Source organism: Bombina bombina, chromosome 4 (genome assembly GCF_027579735.1).
Source record: "Bombina bombina isolate aBomBom1 chromosome 4, aBomBom1.pri, whole genome shotgun sequence".
NCBI lineage: Eukaryota > Metazoa > Chordata > Amphibia > Anura > Bombinatoridae > Bombina > Bombina bombina.
The window spans coordinates 916,263,112-916,278,972 of NC_069502.1; the positions used below are offsets into that span (position 1 = coordinate 916,263,112).

At 39.5% G+C, this 15,861-nt stretch overlaps 1 protein-coding gene across 1 annotated transcript in view; it reads left to right on the forward strand.

The window, feature by feature from the left end:
- The window catches only part of TTC27 (tetratricopeptide repeat domain 27), a 1,013,239-nt gene that overhangs the window by 648,984 nt on the left and 348,394 nt on the right, over window positions 1–15,861 (forward strand). The window contains exon 11 of the mRNA XM_053711856.1: window positions 2,451–2,564. Coding sequence (XP_053567831.1) covers window positions 2,451–2,564 — 114 coding nt within the window. The remainder of the gene's footprint in view (window positions 1–2,450; window positions 2,565–15,861) is intronic.

The window sequence follows — 15,861 nt, forward strand, 5'->3', positions numbered from 1 at the left end:
TGTTACTTCTTTTCAGTACTGAATTTTGCGATTTATAACATTACTACATCAGTTGAAAATGCAAGATATTTTAACCTTTAAAGAGACATGAACTTCAAAACAGTTAATGGTTCAGATAGATCATGCAGTTTTAAGATACTTTTCCATTTAGTTCTGATATCAAATGTACTTTGTTCTCTTAGAATCCTTTGTTAAAAAGCATACCTAGATAGGCTCAGGGACAGCAATGCACTACTAGGAACTAGCTGCTGATTGGTGGCTACACTTATTTTTGATGTTGTTTTACCAGATATGTTCGCCTAGGTCCCTGTAGTGCAATGCTGCTCTGGCGCTAACCTTAAGATTACAAGTGGAACACTATTGATAGCACAGGTTGTGCACAATAGCGATAATAATTTTGGGCTCCACTTGTAATGTAGTGCATATTTAGAAATAAACTATATTGCAATTAAAATGTATTAAAGAATTTTCTTTGTGCACTTTTATGTCCATTTAACATACTGGTAGTTTCCTTCTGATAAGAAATATGTAATGTTGTGGAAACCAGTGGTAGTTCTAGGGGTTGTTGGGAAGGGGCTATACACCCTCATTCATTACTTTTGCACCCCCAAATTCAAATATTCCAGCAGCAGCACAGACTTTACAAGGTTGTAATCTTTTCACACGTCCATCGCTCTATGCAGAAAAAGGTAAAGGAGGGTGACTGTGGATTTAAAAAGATAGACATGACGGGCGTACCCAGGCAGCTGCCATGACAGGCAACACTATTGGTAGCTGAAGGACAACTCAGCTAAATCTGTTTTTTTTATCAGATACACAAGAGTCAACATTAAAATAAAACTAGATGTCTTCAGGTCTCAATGGTCCCAATCTGCAACCATTGAGACCTTTTGGTTGCTCATCAAGGAGTAGGCCTGCAAAACCCCTCCCCCCCCCCCCAGTACACCCCCAGTAAGAAGCACAACATTGGTTTGTGTTTTCCTTTAACTCAAGTGGACCGAGATATTGGGATGCTTTTCGGTGGGAGTAATTCTCTGGCGCTACCGGGCCACTTACATAGTGGCTCATATGTGATCGATGTCAAACAGCTGAACCAACGGTACTAAAAATGAGTTACCCCTAACTTTTCCCATTGTTATGGTCTAGGACTACCACAACTTAAAATAAAAATGAAGTCTCTATGATAATGGACAAAGAATTATTATTTTATAGTAAGGTTTTTCTAATTTTGCTTTTTCTTTTAGTGTTGAAATATTTTTTTTTGGATGCCTATATAGGTTTACAAATGATCAAACCCTATAAAATATCAACAATTGAAAAGTTAGATTAAATGTATGCAAACTCCCCTCACAATTTTGCTATTTTGGGTTTATTTTTTATTTTTTTAATTCACTGGTAGGGGCAGAAGAGTTAAATCAGCAGTGTACTCAAAAATATATAATTTGTTTTTGCATAAAAACATTTTAAAGGGACAGTCTAGTCAAAATTAAACTTTCTTGATTCAGCTAGGGCAAGACATTTTAAACAACTTTCCAATTGACTTTTATCATTAAATTTGCTTTGTTCCCTTGGTGGTGTTTTTCAAAAGCTAAACCTAGGTAGGCTCAAACTGATTTCTAAACCGTTGAAAGCCGTTTTTTCGCAGTTAGACAGTACTAGTTAATGTGTGTCATATAGATAACATTGTGCTCACTCCCGTGGAGTTATTTAGGAGTCTGCACTGATTGGCTAAAATGCAAGTCTGTCAAAAGCACTGAGATATGGGGACAGTCTGCAGAGGCTTAGATACAAGGTAATCACAGAGGTAAAATGTGTATTAATATAAAAACAGTGTTGGTTATGCAAAACTAGGGAATGGGTAACAAAGGGATTATATCTATCTTTTTAAACAATAAAAATTCTGACGTAGACTGTTCCTGTAAGTAATAGCTGTACATTTAAATTGTTTTTGTATTTTCTACTAATCCTCAATCTGATTAGAGACAACTCACTGGTGGGGAGGGACTCATGTCTTCAGGGACAAGATAACTAGTTTATTAGGGCAGTTTAACAAAATTATATAAAAGCTGAAAGACATTTTGAAATTCCCTCTTTTAGATGAAACAAAGTAAATTGTTGACTACAATGTCCCTTTAAATGCCAGCATACATAAAATGTGTTGAAGAGATACCTAGGTAGATGTCTGGAGCGCTACATGGCTAATAGTGCTGCCTTCTAATGCAAATTGATAACATTGTAGAAAAACTGTTGCTGTATACTGCTCCAGGCACATGCACACTCCTGAGCTTACAGCCTGATTTACAGCAAAAACAAACAAGAGAACAAAGAACATTTGTTAATAGGAGTACATTAGAAAGTTGTTTAAAATTGCTTGTTCTATCTGAACCATGAAAGAACATTTTGGGTTTCATGTCCCTTTTAACATTGATTTAATTTTGTTTTGTTTACAGTGTTTACTTTCTCAACCCAAATTCTGGGCCCTTCAGACAACTGCCCTTATCTTGAGGACCAAACTAGAGAAAGGAAGCACTCGACGTGTCGAACGGGCCATGATGCAAACTCAGGTAAGTTGTCTTATTATTTGCACCTCATGATGTCTGTTTCCACTAACATAAGGACTGTTTTATATCTTTTGTTTACGTATGATCCCCGTGCATAGTACGATTAAAGAGACTTTGTAAAGATTCAATTCCTTATTTCATTACATTTTTAAGCAAATTCCCTCTTTTTTCACTGTAGTTTTAATTTCAGCAAAGGGTTTAAATACATAGCTAAAATTGAACTCTTTTGCCACTCCAGCTACTGAGCCAATTGGGAGCTTGCATATGCTCCAGTTACTGGCCATAGGTTCATCTTGAGCAGAATGAGGGTGTTGCAGGAATTTAGTAGAAGCACATAATAATGTATCATCAGACCTACAGAACTTCTGAAATGTATTATCTAGGGTAGGTAAAGGGATACTGAACCCACATTTTTTCTTTAATGATTCAGATAGAGCATGCGATTTTAAGCAACTTTCTAATTTACTCCTATTATCAATTTTTCTTTATACTCTTGCTCTCTTTATTTAAAAAGCAGGAATGTAAAGCTTACAAGCTGGCCCATTTTAGGTTCAGCACACTGGATAGCGCTTGCTTACTGGTGACTACATTCAGCCAACCAATAAGCAAGCATAACCCAGGTTCTGAACCAAAAATGGGCTTGTTCCTAAGCTTTACATTTCTGCTTTTTAACCCTTTAAGGACACAGCTTTCAGTTTGCTCAATTGTTTTATGACGGAAAAATTCCGTCATATGTCCTTAAGAGGTTAAATAAAGATAGCAAGAAAACAACGACAAATTGATAATACGAGTAAATTAGACAGTTGCTTAAAATTGCATGCTTTATCTGAATCATTTAAGAAAAATATTGGATTTAGTATCCCTGTCTTGTGCTTCTTTCTATGATTTGAACTGTGTATTGTTCAGAGAGAGAATTCTTTTGGCAAGTATTTAGTACTATGTAACATAATACCTATCCAAGACAATATTGTGTAGATGACTTAACGGCATACATGAAGAATTTGGCAAATTGTCAATGTTTAATCAAAGGTTGACTTTGATTCTGTTGTTTTGTTTTCTAGTGCCAGCGTCTATGCTAATTTGTTCATTGTCTCTGCTTGTATAAATCTGCTGCTATTTGGTTCATTAAAAATAATTTGCTCCTGAGAATTGGCTGAGTACAAGAGTTTTTAGAAGATGTCTAAAACATATTTGATGTATGTTTAAGGGATATTCTTGTCAAATATATCATACGGTCTAGTTAAGTTGTAGTGCAATTTTCAGTAATTTTTTTTAATGACGTTTGGCAAGCAGATAGGCTTTTCATATTTTTACTGAAAATACAGACTACTAAAAACATGTCAACCCTCTGCACAAAAAGAAATATATTTTCATAATATTACAGCTTACAGAATAGTGCCTAACAAATACTTGTCTGCAAACAAATACAGTAAATGCTCTTACATATGCAACACTTATATAGACTATAGGCGATACTTATATAGACTATAAAAGGTGTTAATCAGACTTCTCACTGCATGGAAATAATATAGAGTTACAGAACTTACCGATGTCCTTTCGGGCTTCGGACGAATTTGCATTTTTGCTAATTCGTCAAGTCGTTTGATATACAAACAGCTGAATACATTATTGTTCAAAATGGATGAAAAACAAATAATTGCTTGATGAAATTAATTTGTTGATGCTGTTTAAACAACTTTTCATTTTACTTTTATAGTCAATTTTGCTTTGTTCTCTTGGTGGTATTAGTTGAAAGCTATTCTTAGGTAGGCTCATTTGCTAATTTCTTAGCCCTTGAAGGCCTCCTCTTATCTGAATGCATTTTGACATTCTTTCACAACTAGAGGGTGTTAGTTCATGTGTGCTATATAGATAACATTGTGCTCATGCCCGTGTAGTTACCTAGGAGTCAGCACTGATTAGCTAAAATGCAAGTCTGCCAAAAGAACTGAAATAAGGGGCAGTCTGCAGAGGCTTAGATACAAGTTAAAAAGTGTATTAATATAACTGTTGGTTATGTAAAACTGGGGAATGGCTAATAAATGAGTAATAAAGGGATTATCTATCTTTTTAAACAATAAAAATTCTGGTGTAGACGGTCCCTTTAATGACTGATGTTAGGGACAGCCGGTCAGGCAGTAAATGCTGGATTTTAGTTATATATGAGTTGTATTTTCTTTTAACATTGGAAAATAGGTTCTTTCAATTGTTTGAATCCTATAATGTAAGATGTTTGGAAATAACAGTAACAAATCTGAATCCAATGTTCGTCCCAATCGAATACCTGCATGGACGAAATCCGGCCAAACCAAACATTTTAAAGAATCCAAAACAAATCTTTTTGACAAAACTAATTTTTCATCCGTGCACATGTCTACTATATATTAGAGCTCTCTTATCATACAAAGGGTCGATTTATCAAGCTGCGGCAGACAGGGGGGTACATAAGCGCCCCTGTCCGCCGCAGCTCACCTCTGGTGGGCTGAATTCCGCTGCCGGAATTCAGCATTGCAGAAGAACGCAATTTTGCGCTCTTGTGCAACACCTCCCCCTGCCTGCGCGCGGGCAGAAGCTGTCAATCTCCCCGGTCTGAAGACTAGTAAAGTATTAGTTTGCATCAACAATCATAGTAGGAAAAACATAAATTATGCTTACCTGATAATTTTCTTTTCTTCTGACGGGAAGAGTCCACAGCTGCATTCATTAGTTTTGGGAATACAGAACCTGGCCACCAGGAGGAGGCAAAGACACCCCAGCCAAAGTCTTAAATACCTCCCCCACTTCCCTCATCCCCTAGTCATTCTGCCAAGGGAACAGGGAGCAGTAGGAGAAATATCAGGATGAAAAAGGTGCCAGAAAAATAAAAAAATAAAACGGCCACCCCATAGAGAAAATGCGGGCGGGGAGCTGTGGACTCTTCTTGTCAGAAGAAAATAAAATTATCAGGTAAGCATAATTTATGTTTTTTTTCTTAAACGGGAAGCGTTCACAGCTGCATTCATTACTTTTTGGAAAACAATACCCAAGCTATAGAGGGCACTGAATGCAAACAAAGGGTGGGAACAGAAGGCGGCTTATTCGAATGGCACCACACCCTGAAATTAACCAACTCCCAAGAAAAAAACTGTTTCACCAGAAGCAAGATTTAACAAAAACTTGAAATAGAACAATTAGCTGCCCATCAGTTAAACAACCGGCAAGGCCATGCTAGAGACCTCTCATAATCACTAGATGCCACTGAGCACAAAGCCTCCCAGGAGCCAAGCCACGCAAGACTCCCAAGCACACAAAACCTACCCTCAACCCAAGGGAAGAGAACCTCCACCTACCCCCGAAGGGGAGAACGGAGGACCCAAAAATAGACCCAAAGGATCACCAAACTAGGTCATAAAAACCCCAAAAGACTGAAGTGGAACCCACGGTTGCTACAAGACAACAGCCCAGGGAAACAAACTTCTAACCACCGGACCGAGAGAAGGGAAGAACCCCAACTCCTATTAGAGCGAAACCCTAAGGGATATGGGGCATTCCCACCCATGAACCCTAGAGGGACAAGGAATCCCATCCCTCCTCTAGAGAGGAACTTCACACTTATGGTAGAGCGAGCGAGAGGATGAACAAAGTCTACCTTCAGAATCCTCTGACACAAACACCATATAGCTTATGGTACTCCAGAGAAGCCACGAGCCCACTATACTACAGGCTAGCAGACACAAACCGCTAAAATTAGCCAACCAGAGGCAGGAAGCTCCTATCCAGACCCTAAGGCAAATTCGGAGCCTGCAGCTCAAGGTTTGGGTGAGACAAACTGTCTCAGAGAGAAAAGGGCTCTCTCTGAGAACACAGGGCCACAGCTAAACTTGAACTCGCGAGTTCCAGCTCCAAGGCAGCAAAGCCTACCACTTGGCCATCGTGAACAGAGAATTCCGAAATATCGGCAACAACTCACGTCCAGGAAGAAATCAAGACTTCCAGGAGAACATCCAGCATCAGCAGGAGAAATGCAACCAGTGGAAGGAAAAACCCAGTGAAGACACCCCACGGAAGGTAGGAGAACAGTCAAGAAGCAACAGAGCAGACAGATCCCTGACCCCACTCCGATGTAACGGACCCAGTCAAAACAAAGATTGGCTACGTTCGCAGACAGAGAATGCAAAATTCTCCGAACCACCAGACCTCAGGAAGAAAAAGGAGGGGCCTAAAAGGAACAATACCCATGGTAGAAGCAATCTGACCGATTGCTTAAAAATCTGTGATGCGACTACGATTCCATGACAGACATACTACGGGCTTGGGTCCCAGACCCCTTATCATCCCCCTTCCCCAAAGAAGGAACAGTCCCAAGAAGGGAGATAGGACACTGAATCCTAGTACCAAATCCAGCCCCTCATGCCATCTTGCACGCAAGGAAGGGAAGAAAGAACTCCTCTGAGCCAAGAAGATAAAGGCCTTCGGGACCTCGAGGATACTGTAACATTTTCAAACCTCTCCAAAAGGAGGGCCAATGCCAAGGAAACCCAAACCCCTACGCTCCAAAATATGAGAGCAGGCGAGCTACTGAAAAAAGAAAAGAGAACACAGATGACCAGACTCTTGCGACAAGGCCACAAGAACACACATCCATAAGAATACCAAGAGGGAAAATTAAAATCACCATCCATCCGGTACCCCAGATTTCCAAGAGGTCATCCAAACCTACAAGCCCCTTGGGAAAGGCGAGTTTCAGTTCAGAGGCCAAAGGACCTCTAGGACCCACAATAGAAGCACTTGGCAGGATCTGAACCCGGAACCCCATCACCTTAGGAACGGTAAAGAGGGTAGATACATCCCTCTGACACTCCGCCCCACGAGAAACGAGGAACAGGCTGACGTCTAGAAACTGAAACCCCCTTTATAAAAGAAAGGCAACAAAAAACGCACACTTTACCAAAGTGAACGACTCAGCACCCAACAGGAACCAATACACCGGCACCGTGTGGGTGACATAAACCATAGGGAACAATCTCTAGCGCCCGACCGGGACCAGCCTGGTACAAGAAACACTTCAGAACTGTCCAAGGTCCTAAAAGAATCAAAGCCCCGAAGGGATCGATAGCATAAACTATAAACATCACCATGTTCAAATATAATAGTGCGCAACTTCTGTAGAAGTGTCCACGCGACCACAAAATCGCAAGTATCAGTTCCAGAGAAGAAATGTTCCCAAACGGAAATTACAACAGACATGAGCTTCTTTAAACAAATCAAATACATCCTAACCGGATCAAATAAAATAAAGGCAGCACCCGTGGGTGAACGCCCAAGAACAATGGGAACACTAACAAGAGGCCCCATTCTCCCAAGCTCAGAACTGGAACAGATACTTAAAAGAAAATAAAGGGAAAATGGGGGCGGTAAGGAGATTAGCGTCATCCCCATATGTCTTAACCCAGTTTGCCGTCTGGCACAGAAGACTGAGGGTCCCTCGGCCCACTAAGGCTGGGATCCTCCAGCACCGCCAAAAACATGCCGTAGTAGGACACAAAGACGTGCCAGTCTATAACGGAAAGCAAAATTTACCCCTGTCGGATCAATGGATGATCCCGGCCCCGAGGGTGGAGCCCCTGAAGCCTCAGAGGCCATCGCTTCACCAGAAGGTTGAACTGACTCAGGCGATCCCACACCCGATGAACCCTGTTTAACGGAACACGGACAATATCTCAAAAATACCTTCCTTGGGAGATATAAATGTGCCAGCAACATAGATATGGCCATGCGGAACCGTGCCGTAACCTCTGGAGGAAACAAGTGGCCTTCTGGAGAAGGAGTAACGGCCATAGGGACACCTGCTTGCATAGCAAAATAAGGTTCTGGGGCACACGTCTCACAGGACATTAGATCCTCAGGGTCGGATGGCTCAACGCATTCTAAATTCCCTGATTCAGGAGAAGAGAGCACTATAGAATGGCAATCGGAACGTAACTGATGGGCATGGATAACCCGGGCCATTTCATACTCTTCGCAAGAAGTATACTCAAAGTCGGAGATATCCGTCTCCAAAACATCAGAATCCTCAATAACTTGGAGATTGCAATTATGGACAAACACTAAAAATATAACGGCACTTTACACCCCCAATGGCTGATGCACTCAACACCTCCTGTGAACCAGACACTAACAAACAGACTCTCTCCGTCGCCACTTCGGGCAGGGTACGGAAATAGAAAATACCTGACCGCGCCCGGTCCTGAGGTGCACCGTGTAGGCCAAAAAATGTGCGCCAGTCCAAAAGAGCTGCGCAGACAGATGACAAAAAGGCTGTTATGTTCCAAATAGCCATGAGCCCAAATATCACTACACATCAGCAGACGGAATCACATAACAAACATGATTAAAGTCCCCCCTGTTCAATAACCCCCCTCAGGAGATATTAACCCTTGATTCCACAAGGTAAAAGGAGTCCCACCGGGATCCTGACTTCTTCGTTAACATTACATTCACATATCGAAATAAAATGAAACAATCTTACTGGAATCTACGCCGTGGAACAGGAACAACGGCCCTTCAAGTGTGACAGATAGTAGCATCGCTTCTGACATGGACTTGAGTGAAAAAACGGCAGGCAGTGAAACTCGTCAACGCTGATTGCCCAGGAGCTGTTAATATGAGTCGGGATGGTTTTGCAGAAGAACTCCCCCTGCTTCCCTGGACTCTAACTTTCACCCAAGCCCTCACTGAGAGACTGACAGGGCTACTTAAAACTCCAGTCCCATTCCGAAGTACTACCCTACATAAGAGACTATCCTTAATCTTCTGACACTTCTCTGCCAACCTACTGTGACGAAAGGCAAAGAATGACTGGGGAATGAGGGAGTGGGGGAGGTATTTAAGCATTTGGCTGGGGTGTCTTTGCCTCCTCCTGGTGGCCAGGTTCTGTATTCCCAAAAGTAATGAATGCAGCTGGGAACTCTTCCCGTTTAAGAAGAAAACAGTCTTTGCAATAGCAGTGGGCTTACTACATTGTTTAGGTGTGGATATTGTGTTTTTCTATATATATATATTTATCTATTAGATTAGAAATAAATATATCTCTACAGCTATACCTAGCGCAGGAGCAAGCTTCATGTAGTTGAATGTCGCAATTTGGCTTGCTGTGATTAGTGAACCTGTGACGCACTAGTTAAAAAAAAACTGCCACACAGAATAGGGCGGTTTCGCACACGAGGTAAGTATAGTATTAGCTGCCAAATTATGAATTTATTAAAAAGATTTCAAACAAAAATCTATCCCTATGTTATATAATTCTGCACACAGTGTAGAATTATGTACGTTACCCAATATTTAATGTCCCTTTAAGAAAAGTCTTTGGAACTGTGGGTAGTTGGTGGTATAATTGTAAATATCTTCTGATAACAAATAGATTTTGTGCAAAAAATGCCTTTTTCATTTGTTAAATAAAAGCAAAATTCACGCCTATGATCTCATGCTAGAGAGAGACCAGTGTCTCCATTTATTAAATTATGCACAGACCAGGGTTTTTATTCTAACTGTTAAATCTGTCATCATATCAGTAACCCGCGATTATGAAAGGGAAGTATCTCTTCTGCTAGGATGCCTTTATAGGGTGGGAGCCATCCATGATCACACGGTTTAATCTTAGCTGTTGAGAGAATGGGAAGTGTTGAGCACATCCTGCATGGGGTTTTGTTTAATGGGATATGAAACCCAAAAGTTTTCTTTCATGGTTTAGATAGAGCATGTGATTTTAAATAATTTTCTTATTTACTTCTATTATCAATTTGTCTTTGTTCTTTTGTTATCTTTTGTTGAAAAGGATTGCTTAGTAGCCGGCCCATTTCTGACTGGAACACTATATAGCAGCAGTTTTGCAAGAATGTTATCCATTTGCAGCACTATTTCCTGCCATGTAGTGTTCCAGATGCCTACCTAGGTATCTCGTCAAGACAAACTGTCATGTGAATTAGGCAAATTTCATAATTGAAGTAAATTGGAAACTGTTTTTAAATGGTTAACCCGGTCTGAAAAATAAAAAATTTGGGTTTCATCTCCCTTTTATGTTCTAATAATAAAAAAAAAAGATTCTTAATTAAGAAAGATTTAAAGCATGTTTACATATAGTTTCAAAATAAATTTAAGGCTAAAATTAAAATATATTTGATCTATTTGTCCTATATGTGGTATCTGTCTGTCTGTCTATCTAATCTGGGTATGACGGGTGCACAGTTTGATTCACTTTCCCAAAAGAGACTGGGTGCACATTGAAGTCAAAGGTATAGATTACAAGGGCTGTGTGAGCGCAATTAGCGCACATGCAAATTTATTTTTATCTAACGCACCACTTGTAATCTGCTTCCTCCCAATTTCTCCTTTCAGGGTGCAGGCTGAGACTTATTAGGCAATATGGCTTTACATTTTTTTAGATTCTTGGGCAAAAAACATGGTTTCTAAAGTTTATGTTAGCCTCCCCCTTCAAAATGTGTAGTTTGTCCTTTACTTGCTCATGAACAAGGACAAGGTATTTATTTTTCTTTCATAAGATGGTGAGAGTCCTCGAGATCATCACATGTGGGGATGATTCTCTAGTCCGCTAGGCAAAAACACCCCTTCATTCCAAAACTTCAATCCCTCCTACTCTCCCAGCATCCCTCAGTGTTTTGCCTCCAAGTTGGATTGAGGTAAATTCTGAAGTGCTGATCTACTCATTGTTTGATAAGGGTTGTCTAACTAATCTGAGAACCACTGCCCCCTCAAAGTGCCTCATGGATAGAGGGGAAGGAGATTCTCCAAGGCAATGAGAATCTTCTCCCAGTGTGGAGATGTCACAGGTCTATATGGTAGAATGTAGATTTGTCCGCCAATACCTTGGTATATAGTGTGCTGCTCCTTGTGCGATCCTTGGCACTGTGCTTGCACTGCCTCTGAAGGGCCCTTCAGCTCGATGCATTCTCCTGCAGTTGTGGAAAGCACAATAGAGGGAGATGCTGATAAGATAATTACATTAAACCCTTCACAGCCCAATGGCTATTGTCATGAGCATGTACACATGTTTCATATAGCCTGGGTACATGTACACAATAGCACCCAATCATTTATACTGTGCCATGTATATGTGCTTGTTACACTGCTTTATTAGGCTCAGCTGTCTCTTGTGGAGATAATTAGCCTTGATCCATAATTTACATACTGCATGCCACCTTAAAGGGACATTGACATTTTTATTTTATGATTCAAAAAGAGCACATAATTTTAAAAAACTTTCAGATTTACTTCTGTTATCAAATTTTCTTAATAATCTTACTATCCTTTTTTGAAGGGAGCCAACACATTGGGTAAGCCAATGACAATAGATATAGACTAAACCAATCAGCAGCTAGCTCCCAGTGGAATATTGCTTCTCTTTTGTCTACCCCTCATGATCCTTAAGTGGATCTAATAGTTTCCCTGGTAGTTCTCTGGATGTTCTAAAAAACATTTTCCTCCATTTGTGTTGCCATCCAGACTGATAGCAAGAGTCAAACAAGAACCTTGGTGGCTCCCTCTCAGGAACACTATTCTTTTTCAAGGTCCCTTCTTTCCTCAGGATCGCAGGCTTTGACAGCTTAGTGATTGAATGCCTAATTTTAGTTAACGGAGTGTTATCCAATAAGGTCATTGATACATTAACTCAGGCCCAATATCCTGTTACCATGCATATTTACCACAAGGTATTGAAAACCTTTTTTAGCACAATGTAATAAAAAAGTTTATTGTTGGAATTCCTTTCAAATTTCTTTCTAGAGTTCTTGAGTTTCTACAGGAATGTCTGAAGAAGGGGTTAGCAGCCAGTTCTCTTAAAGGGACAGTGTATCTTAAATTTCTCTCCCCTTTAATCTGTTCCTAATTATCCATTTTACCTGTTGGAGTGTATTAAATTGTTTACAAATAGCTCTTTTACCTTTATATCCCTACCTATACTGAAAGTTTCTATACTTGATTATACGCTATATAAAAACTGTGTAAACATAGCCAGCAGAAGAAATTACACTCCCAGTGGAGGGTAGGAGAGACAAACAATAAGAAGTTCATTTTCAATTGTTCACTCTAAATACTGGGCTTTGGTATACAGACAGAGATAATATAAACAAGCATATGTATGTACAAAAAGTGATATACTTTCCCTTCCATTTTAATGGGTTGTGGTTTCACAGAACAAAATCAGCTATTTCATATACCAAAATAAATCCAAAGAAGCCATTTTCGCATAATTTTTATACTCAGCTGTTCGTATAGCAAGTAATTTGAAACACATTAAAGGGAAAAAAATACAGTACACTGTATCTTTAAGGGTCAGATTTTGCCCTTATCTGTTCTAATTCACAAAAAGATTGCCAAAATTCCTGACATTAAAGGCTGTGACACACTGCAAGCAATGCGTTGCTTCTGAAATTCAATTATTTCATCTCTGAGCGATCATGCTACGCGACCTGATGCAGCGGAGTGCTCAGACATGCAAAGGCAGGACACACTGAGCGCGCATCTACACTCTGCGCACCGCTCCGCTTGCAGTGTGTCACAGCCTTTAGACTTTTGTTCAGTCATTGATTAGGATTACTAGCAAAGAAATAAAGCACCAGACTCCTTGGCTTAAAGTGAATATAAATTTTAATGAATCAGTGCCTGGTTTTTAAAAATACTATTAAAAACAGGGGCACTTTCATTCATTTACACTAAAGTGTTTTTTTTTTTTTAAATACTTACCTTTTTCTTCAGCCAAGCTGGACCAGCGATCCCCCGCCCACAGCTCCTCTGTACTTACGTCAGCAATGACAAATCAGTCTTCCTCCAATCATGGCGTGCACCCCAGAGCAAACATTTCCTGAGGCCACACCGTGATTGGAGGAAGCCGGTTTTGTCGTTGCTGTGCTAAGTACAGCATGAGAAGCGGGCAGGGGATCGCTGGTCCGGCTTGGCTGCAGAAAACTGTAAGTATTTAAAAAAAATGCTGCAATGTAAACTTTCATGAATGAAAGTGCGCCTGTTTTTAATAGTATTTTTAAAAACCGGGCACTGATTCATGAAAGTTTACGTTCACTTTAAGCTTGTATCTTCTTTATTGTTAGTGACAGCAGCATTAACCTCTTACATGTTTCAGGCCGAAGGTGCTTTGTCAGAGAGTGACAATGATACAACATATGGTGTTTGAAATCCTTGATTATGGTGTTTAAAATCCATGATTGGGATTAGACAAGAAATTCAACCAGTTATTCCTCCTTGGAGTTTTAATCTGGTTTTGCACTTTCTTCAATCCTTTCCATTTGAACCTAGGCATGGACTAAACCTTCAACCTTGGTTCTTTTACTTTTATCTATTTCTTTGGCTGTAAGGGTCTCTTATCTTTCTACTCTGTCTTGCAAGTGTCCTTTCTTGATCATTCATCGGGATAAGGCTGTGCTACAAACCAGTTATATTTTTCTTCTAAAGATAGTATCTGCAGCTATCATTAATCAGGAGATTGTGAATCCTTTTTTGTGCCAAGTCCTAAGAATTCTAAGGAGTATCTCCTTCAAAACTGTGGTAATGTGGTAATATTTCTTAAAGGGATAGTAAACACCAAAAATGTTATTGTTTAAAAAGATAGATTATCTGGTTTTGCATAACCAACGCTGTTATAGAAATATACTTTCTTTCATGTAATTAGCAAGAGTCCATGAGCTAGTGACGTATGGGATATACATTCCTACCAGGAGGGGCAAAGTTTCCCAAACCTCAAAATGCCTATAAATACACCCCTCACCACACCCACAAATCAGTTTTACAAACTTTGCCTCCCATGGAGGTGGTGAAGTAAGTTTGTGCTAGATTCTACGTTGATATGCGCTTCGCAGCAGGCTGGAGCCCGGTTTTCCTCTCAGTGTGCAGTGAATGTCAGAGGGATGTGAAGAGAGTATTGCCTATTTGAATTCAATGATTTCCTTCTACGGGGTCTATTTCATAGGTTCTCTGTTATCGGTCGTAGAGATTCATTTCTTACCTCCCTTTTCAGATCGACGATATACTCTTATATATACCATTACCTCTACTGATTCTCGTTTCAGTACTGGTTTGGCTTTCTACTACATGTAGATGAGTGTCCTGGGGTAAGTAAGTCTTATTTTCTGTGACACTCTAAGCTATGGTTGGGCACTTTTATATAAAGTTCTAAATATATGTGTTTAAACATTTATTTGCCTTGATTCAGGATGTTCAACGTTCCTTATTTCAGACAGTCAGTTTCATATTTGGGATAATGCATATGAATCAATCAATTTTTTCTTACCTTAAAATTTGACTTTTTTCCTGTGGGCTGTTAGGCTCGCGGGGGCTGAAAATGCTTCATTTTATTGCGTCATTCTTGGCGTGGACTTTCTTGGCGCAAATATTTTCTTGTCATTTCCGGCGTCATACGTGTCGCCGGAAGTTGCGTCATTTTTTTGACGTTTTTTGCGCCAAAAAAATGTCGGCGTTACCGGATGTTACCTAAAGCATTTAGGCGTCAAGTAATGTGGGCGGCTTTTTTGGCGCTAAAAAATTTGAGCGTCATTGTTGTCTCCACAATTTTTAAGTCTCATTTTTTATTGCTTCTGGTTGCTAGAAGCTTGTTCATTGGCATTTTTTTCCCATTCCTGAAACTGTCATTTAAGGAATTTGATCAATTTTGCTTTATATGTTGTTTTTTCTATTACATATTGCAAGATGTCTCAGATTGACCCTGAATCAGAAGCCACTTCTGGAAAAACGCTTAACTGAGTTTCAGTTCTACCAAAGCTAAGTTCATTTATTTTAAATGTTATAAATGTTTATCTTTAGCTATGGTTTGTAATAAGTTATTATGATATACTTTTACATGCAGAATCCATTAGTGTTTATGCTTTATATATTGCCTTTCTTACATCTTATGTACAAGAAATATTTAGAAGGTTTATAAGAAATATTTTTCTGATTCTATTTTAAAGGCTTTGTCTGACTTCGTGCCTTCTAATAAAATGTTTAGGTCTTTTTCACTTCTTTTTTAATTATTGAAGTTTCAAATGACCAACAACATACTGAGTTATCCTTCTCTGATGATGTTTTTTTCTCTTTCAGAAATTCTCTTCATCAGATATTGACACTAACAAATCTACTTTTTTATTATTTTTTTATTATTAAAGTACATTTGTTCTTTGATGAAAAGGTGTTGATTATTTTGGATATTAAGGTAACTAGTTCTTTAAGACTAGCTGACACTATTTCTGCCTATTTATTCTTCTGTGTTTTCAGAGGTTTTCTTTCCAATTCCCCATAC